Source organism: Misgurnus anguillicaudatus, unplaced genomic scaffold (genome assembly GCF_027580225.2).
Source record: "Misgurnus anguillicaudatus unplaced genomic scaffold, ASM2758022v2 HiC_scaffold_34, whole genome shotgun sequence".
NCBI classification, from domain to species: Eukaryota; Metazoa; Chordata; class Actinopteri; order Cypriniformes; family Cobitidae; genus Misgurnus; species Misgurnus anguillicaudatus.
In genome coordinates this window covers 3,900,569-3,908,569 of record NW_027395284.1, presented here as the reverse complement: position 1 = coordinate 3,908,569, position 8,001 = coordinate 3,900,569, and the positions used below count along the sequence as shown (strand labels likewise).

At 36.1% G+C, this 8,001-nt stretch overlaps 1 protein-coding gene across 2 annotated transcripts; it reads left to right on the top strand.

Moving 5' to 3' along the window:
- Positions 1 to 721: 721 nt before the first annotated feature.
- LOC129435077 (uncharacterized) lies at positions 722 to 7,730 on the top strand. 2 transcript variants are annotated; one of them, XM_055193583.2, is made up of 10 exons: positions 722 to 967; positions 1,709 to 1,807; positions 2,065 to 2,199; positions 2,330 to 2,466; positions 2,616 to 2,752; positions 2,840 to 2,933; positions 3,017 to 3,352; positions 3,427 to 3,607; positions 4,215 to 4,339; positions 4,511 to 7,730. In XM_055193583.2, the coding sequence occupies exons 2-10, from the start codon at positions 1,714 to 1,716 to the stop codon at positions 4,841 to 4,843; spliced, it is 1,572 nt and encodes a 523-aa protein (XP_055049558.1). In that variant the 5' UTR covers positions 722 to 967; positions 1,709 to 1,713; the 3' UTR covers positions 4,844 to 7,730. The 2 variants fall into 2 exon arrangements, with proteins under 2 accessions (XP_055049558.1, XP_073722124.1); XM_073866023.1 differs by lacking the exon at positions 722 to 967 and having other exon boundaries at positions 1,168 to 1,807.
- Positions 7,731 to 8,001: the final 271 nt, after the last annotated feature.

Genomic DNA, 8,001 nt, shown 5'->3' with positions numbered 1-8,001 from the left:
GATGTGCCAAAACTTTCTTCAGTTAAACAAAGAGAAAACTGAAGTCATTGCGTTTGGAAACAAAGATGAAGTTCTCAAGGTGAATGCATACCTTGACGCTAGGGGTCAAACAACTAAAAATCAAGTCAGGAATCTTGGTGTGATTCTGGAGTCTGACCTTAGTTTCAGTAGTCATGTCAAAGCAATAACTAAATCAGCATACTATCATCTCAAAAATATCGCAAGAATTAGATGCTTTGTTTCCAGACAAGACTTAGAGAAACTTGTGCATGCTTTTATCACCAGCAGGGTGGATTATTGTAATGGCCTCCTCACTGGCCTTCCCAAAAAGACCATTAGACAGCTCCAGCTCATTCAGAACGCTGCTGCCAGGATTCTGAGCAGAACCAGAAAATATGAACATATCACACCAGTCCTCAGGTCTCTACACTGGCTACCAGTTACATTTAGGATTGATTTTAAAGTATTATTAATGGTATATAAATCACTCAATGGACTAGGACCTCAATACATTGTTGATATGCTCATTGAATATAAACCCAACAGGTCACTCAGATCATTAGGATCACATCAGCTAGAAATACCAAGGGTTCACTCAAAGCAAGGAGAGTCAGCTTTTAGCTATTATGCCAGTCGCAGCTGGAACCAGCTTCCAGAAGAGATCAGATGTGCTCCAACAGTAGTCACATTCAAATCCAGAATCAAAACACATCTGTTTAGCTACACAGCAAAAATTGGAGAGTTGAAATTTTGGTGTTAAACATTTCTGAGTTGATTTTAACACCCAAAGAGTAATTTTAACACATTCAGAGTAAAATAGTGTTTGGTGTTGGAGTTATTTCACAGAGTTGATCATCAGTGTTAAAAAAACTCCAAACAGACGTAATTAGACTCCACCCACGCATTTCCGATCGTCCCTGGTGAAATCGATGAAGACGCCGCCATTATCCTCGTGTGGCTTTGAAAGGTGAGTTAACTTAAATCATACTTTTACATTTATTATTGGTGCTCATTCAGTAGCAAAATGTACAATATAACGTGGAGCACTGCGCAAAAACATTATTTGTGGAAATGAACGCAAACACACAGCCTAAGGCTGTTTCACACGGTACGCGGCAAAACCGCCGAGCGGCTTCAGCTTTTCTCTTCAATTAGAAGCGTTTTGTGCAGCATTTAGTGCAAATGTCAGTATCTTCAACGGCGCCTGCCATGAAGTGCCGTGTCCTTAAAAGGAATAGGATTTTGGGTGCAGGAGCAAGGCGTGTGGACCAACTCCGCTTCACTTCTGTAACCGCCCCCGTTTTCCCGCTTTCCGCATGTCTCCTATTGAAAAAGAACTAAACACTTGCGGTTGCCGCGTACCGTGTGAAACGGCCTTCAGTTATACGTTACATTAACGTACATCGTGGTGCCAATAGTTTACTGCGCTCGTGCGTTTCGATTTAACTAAAACAAGGAATCACATTATTACAGAGTGGCCTCGAATTAATTAAAATGATTTACCGAATTTATTAAAACGGTCTTTCACAAAGCCTATAATATACTGTATACATCGCGTCGTTTTAAAACATATATACGGTGCAGTCTACGGTCACGTCTGCAACGTGATCCTCCACATCTGTAAATTGTGATATTACAACGTGCATCCATCCATACAGCTGTTTTTTTTACAACGATTTACAATGGCAAATGCTTTTGCATGTTCCAGGTGAAATGTTGGTCCAGATCAAGTACAAGCAACAGCAGAAGTATGTGAAGCTGGATTCCATTGAAGGGAGATTTGACTTCATGCAATTTCACGCTAAAGGTTGGTTTTTTACTCATTTAAAATAATTTTAAAAAAGAATTTGATTAATATCTGATAAATTCAGTGTATTGTGTTATTGCCTCATTTCTGTATTTGCCTTTATCATATAATGCTCTGTAGAAGGGGATACATTGGGGGGAAAAGAAAAATAATTAATATTTACATTTTGCTTGCATCATAAAGATATATGAATTCAAATCAGTCATTTGTTGTGAAGCAAGGAAGGGTGTCAACCTAAAAATAATTTTTTTCTTCAGTCATTGAGAGATTTTACTTGCCACCTGATGCAAAAGTTACATACAAGGATGCAACAGGGACCGAAGTTGATGCAGAAATATTCAGCGATCTCATTGGACAAGGCAATGTGGTGCTGACTGTTTTCTCAAATGATGGTGAGCTTTATTGAATGTTTAAGAAGTCGTGTTATCAATCAACTTAGGATAAATATGATAAATTGTCTATTTCTGATTCTTGTGTGGGGCATCACAATATTTGTAATATTTTAATACTTTAATTCTTTAGAATTTTCAGACTCTTTGTCTTCCATATCTGAGACGTCTGACAGTAGCAACTGTTCAAGTGCATCAACTGTAATCTTAGATGAGGTCCCTAACAAGAGACAAAGAAAAGAGGACACATCTGCACTGTCTGCAAAACAGGTTAGAGCAAAGCATTTTATGTGAGTTTATGTGAGTACTGTTCCCCCAGAAATAAAAATGATCCAATATATAGCTTTTTTTGGTAATTAGTGAATCACCATGATCATTTTTTATTTTAGTTCATTATTATATATTTTTTTTATGTTTAGTTGGTCGAGGATGTTCTAAAGTTGAAGTCTGGTGGTGAAGCAGTATTACAGGAGTATCAAGAAACGGAAACCCTTACAGGTGCCGCAAGACGACAAATGATCAACATACTGGTGGCTCACATGATTGATACACATGGGTATTTTTTTTTAATCTTTTTTTTTTTAAAAACAAATAACTGCATGAACATTGTATTAATTAAGACCAATTTTATATCTTCCCTTAGGCAACTCCCTACTAAAGCTATCAGAGAACAGTACGCTCTTGGCATAGTGATGCTGTTCCCTTCCCTCAGAGATCCATATTCCAAGAAAGGCTATGTAAGTCATCGTCTGCATGACCCTTTCACGTTATAATTGCAATGTTATGATATCTGTGACATAGAAAATTTGATTCTTTAAAGGAACACTTTTTTGATGCTGCAAGCAACACAGGATACATTGCTTGGCGTATGAAAACAGTCCACAGGAAGATTAGACGAGGATCTTTGCCACTAGACAACCTTCATGATGTTTCTCCAGGAGGCCCAAAATGCCAAAGGGCTACTAATTGTGAAGGACAACTTGATGGGGATGCTTGCAAAGAGGCAATTTCTTTGCTCAGCCATACCACAGAGAAGTCTCTAATATTCCAAAAGATGAGAGAGACATTTCAGTATCGCCAAAAGCTTGTTAAAGATTCAGGCTCTAGTGTTGATATCCTCTCCACCTTCTCAAGATTCCTAGATACAAAGGGCCTGGTAAGTTTGGAATAACATTTTTTCAAAAGCATGCAATTTAAGAATATTGTTTATAGTTTAATATCATCTTAAAGGTCGATCAAGACTTCACTCTCCTGTTTGACACCGAGACATCCTCCAGGCTACTTCAGAAGTGGGACACGTTCTTCAGGCCAAATGTCATTAAAGAAGCCAAGCAACTTACTTCAACAGCAGACCTGAGTCAGTTGTTGCTCTCAGCAGAATGGCCTAACAGTAGTGACCTTCATGAAACAAGTAAGTTGTATTTGATTTGCTTGTTTTTACACATCTGCTATATTTGCAGTTACAGTTAAAATTTATTTTGTTTTGATGACAAAAATATTAAAATTATCAAACTTAGAACCTATGAGATTGGATGATTGCGGATTAATGACAAATAAATAACTTGCACTACATAAAACCTTTAAAAAGACTACATTAACCAGGTGAACGTTTAAAATGCTGTCTATTCTTAAAGGGATAGTTCACCCAAAAATGAAAATTCTGTAATTATTTACTCGCCTCCATGTTGTTACAAACCGTTCGCAGACCCCATTCACTTCCATGGTAGGAAAAAATACTATAGTTATAAGTTATTGGGCTCCACGAACGGTTTGGTTACAAACATTTCTCAAAATATCTTCCTTTGGGTTCATCAGAACAAATGTATACAGGATTGTAACAACATGAGAGTGAGTAAATGATGACAGAATTTTCATTTTTGGGTGAACTATCCTTCAAACTTAAGGATAGTATTTCATTTGAAGTTTTAGATTAATTAATTTATTAATGTGTTTGTGTGTGTGTGTGTGTGTGTGTGTGTGTGTGTGTGTGTGTGTGTGTGTGTGAATTTTGTGTCTAGTCTACGATCAGGAAATGGCATCCCTTCTTCTACTGATTCATCTCCTTCCACCATCACCAGGAGGACTGAAGTCTCCAAGAATCAGTGCATGTGATGCTGCTAAAAGACTTGTAGTCTTTCATAAGGTATTGATCTCGTTTCATATTTTGATATTGTGTTTTGTGTTGCTCTAAACATGGAGATTTAAAATCATTTGTTTGCATATTGAGTTGTTTGATAAGTCACTTTTATATTGTTGTTTTCTATGACTGGACATTATGTTATAGTCTAATATACTATGTTCCTTTCCACTTTAGTCATGCTGCAGTTTGGAGGAGCACCTCAACAACAACCAGCGTCAGCATCCGTACCTCCTTGCTGTTGGACGCCAGAAAAGCAAGATTGAGTGCTTCTACATCGTCTTGGATAAGCATCTCATCCCATGCCAGGCAAACCGCTCCCTTGGAGCTTTTGATGAACTTTTCAAGGCACATTTTGTGTTCAATTTGTGCTATGATAGTGCACTTATGAACTTTTACACATTCCTGCAGACAACAGTGTATAACATTGATATAGGTCAGATGAAGGAGTCTCCCAGGGTTAGAGATTTGAGAGCCAGACTGCTTAACCAGACAGTAACCTTAACTTAAAGCCGTGCAGTATGATATTGACATAATGCTGATCTGTTTTATTTGTCAAAAAGAGCACCCAGACAGTCAACGGTTGATTTCACATTTGAGAGGTGAACATAGTTATTATCCTGGATATAAGTTCAAATTAATTTGTTCTCAGCAAGGTTGTAGGCATCAGTTCCAAACATATGCAGGTTTTCGTAAGCACCTCAATAGTGTTCATAGCAGTGTTCAGCTGATTGCTCCAACTTCAACTGTTGGATGTTCCGCAAATGAGCCAGTTGCAAGCTCATCTTATGCTTTGGAGGACGTTATGAATCCCCAGCATCTATCTCCTTCCAGTGCTTTATCTGATAACAATGATTCAGGGCTTACTAAGAATTCAGCTAAAGGATTGTGTGAATCCATTGTGGCCAAAATACAAGCAAGTGGGATTCCAAACAGTTTGGTGTCCTCAATTGTGGGAGATTTAGAGGAACTAACAGATGAGCTTAACTCGCAGGCAAAGCATAACATACTTTCTGCTTTGCCTGCAAATGACCCCTACAAAACTGTAATAAATGAATCTTTTGAAAAATTTGAAAACCCATTCACAAATCTGAATACAGAATGGAAACGGAATAAATACTTTAAAGAAAAATGGGGAGTTGTAGAGCCTGTTGAGATAACACTAGGTGTGCGGTATGACAACAAATTGAATAAGAAATCTGGTACTTATGACCAAGTACCAGTGAAGGATACTTTTATATATGTGCCAATTTTAGAAACATTGAAATTCATGTGTAGAAATCCAGACATTTGTGATCTCCTAAGGAAAGATTGTAGATCAGAGCCTGACACTTTTACAGATTTTAGCGATGGAAGTTATTTTAAATCCCACCCTTTATTTACAACAAAAAGACATGCATTACAAATTCAAATATACTATGATGATTTTGAAACAGCTAACCCCCTTGGCTCCAAACGTACTATCCACAAAATTGGCTGCCTTTATTTTATTGTAAGAAACTTGCCCCCAAAATTTAACTCCGTTCTGATGAACATTCATTTGTTAGCACTTTTTCACACACAAGATGTAAGCAAGTACGGTTTTGATGTTATACTGGAACCGTTGATAAATGATATTAAGATACTTGAAAGCCAAGGATTAAGTCTTCCATTCTCAGATGAGCAGATATACGGCACCATCGCACAAATCACTGGTGATAATCTAGGGATGCATTCAATTCTTGGTTTTAATGAGTCATTTAGTAGCCATCATTTCTGTCGCCTTTGTTTAATTGAAAAGAATGATTCTCAAACAGTATACAGTGAGGATGATGCTAAGGTGGTTCTTCGTGGAGAAGAAATTTTTGAAATACATTGCAAGTCTCTCAAGGAAAACCCACAATTGAGATCACTATATGGTTTGAAAAGAAATTCCACAATTAATACACTTAAGTACTTTCATGTTAGCAATAACTACTCATTTGATATAATGCATGACCTTCTTGAGGGTGTGGCTCAATATGAAATTAAATTGCTTTTTGGACATCTCACACAAAACTTTATATCTGAAGATGATTTACTATCAAGGATTTATTCTTTTGACTATGGATTTTTAGAAAGAAAAAACCGTCCCACAAAGGTTATTTTGGATAGTGCTGGAAATGGAATTGGTTTAAATTCCATTCAGACATTATGTCTTGTGAAAAATCTACCACTTTTGTTAGGAGACATTGTTCCTCCCGGACACAAACACTGGAGTTTGTTGCTAATGTTACTTCAAATAATGAACATTGTGTTTTCACCTTGTCTCACTTCAGGTTTGACCGTGTATTTGAAGCACTTGATTGCTGACCATCACAAACTATTTAAGTACTTGTATCCACATAAAAATTTGATTCCTAAACATCATTTCATGATCCATTACCCTTCTTCTATAAGGAAAATTGGCCCCTTATTATATATGTGGTCAATGAGGTTCGAAGCCAAACATAAGATGTTCAAAGATTTTTTTTTAAATTTCAAAAACATAACAAAATCGTTAGCTAAAAAGCATCAGATGGCCATTGCGTACCATTGGGAAACCTTCACCCTGAAACATAATGAGTTTGGGCCAATTAAATCATTTTCCATAGGGAATGAGGTCGGCAATCAAATGCTTGAAATGTTCATATCAAAAGATGTTTTCTCAACCAGTTGGGTTAAGGTTGATGGTGTAGAATACAGAGCTGGACTTGTGGTGTGCAGTGCAATAGAAAGTGAAATGCCAGTCTTCTGTCAAATAAGTGATGTACTTTTGGTTGAAAATGACATTTATCTGTTGGTAAACAAACTGTTCACTGAGAATTTTGATGAACATCTTCATGCATTCAGAGTACTAGGAAGTGAGGAAAGGTGTATTATCAAATTGTCAGAGATTAAATTTTATAAACCATTTGATATTCAAAGTTCTTACAGTGTTGCGGATGAAAGTTTGTATATCATACCTTCTTTTGTAATGTTTTAAAAACTTCAAAATGCACTACACAGTGAGAATTTTAAATAAACAAGTCAATGGCAAATATTTTTTGTGCTGTTGTTTATTTAACATTATTTTGTAGATCTTTTGAGGCTGTACAGATTTAAACTAATTCTAACCACCTTAAACATGCAACTCTGAAGAGTGTTGTTTTTCTGTATCCCTTTAGTGTTATTTTAACACATTTTTGGAGTCAAATTAAGAACTCTGGAATGGTGTTAAATATTTAACTATTTTGAGTGTTATTTTAACACATTTTTGGAGTCAAATTAGGAACTCTGGAATAGTGTTAAATATTTAACTATTTTGAAAGTGTTATTTTAACTCCGGAGAGTGTGGAGCTATATAAACTCTGAAAAAGTGTTGAAATCAACTCTGTGGGAGTTAATTTAACACTGGACTTTTTGCTGTGTATGCATTTACTGAATGAGCACTATGCTGCATCCGAACTTTATATGCACTATTTTAATTATTTTTACTTCTCTTGTTTTTATTCTTATTTTTATTTTTAAAAGTTTTAAACTTGTATTCCTGTTTTAATCTTTTTCATACATTTAAACAGTTTTTATTAAAATCACATTTATTTTCTTTTAATTGATATTTAAAATTCATGTATATTTGATTTTTGGTTTTCTCATTTCTATGTAAAGCACTTTGAATGACCTCTGTGTAT

Bases quoted from the DNA above. Each gene is read 5' to 3' on its own strand.
- LOC129435077 (XM_073866023.1), top strand. From the start codon at position 1,690: ATGCTTTTGCATGTTCCAGGTGAAATGTTGGTCCAGATCAAGTACAAG. The intron at 2,753-2,839 runs GTATTTTTTTTT...ATCTTCCCTTAG, and splicing joins CACATGATTGATACACATGG to GCAACTCCCTACTAAAGCTA. The intron at 2,934-3,016 runs GTAAGTCATCGT...GATTCTTTAAAG, and splicing joins CATATTCCAAGAAAGGCTAT to GAACACTTTTTTGATGCTGC.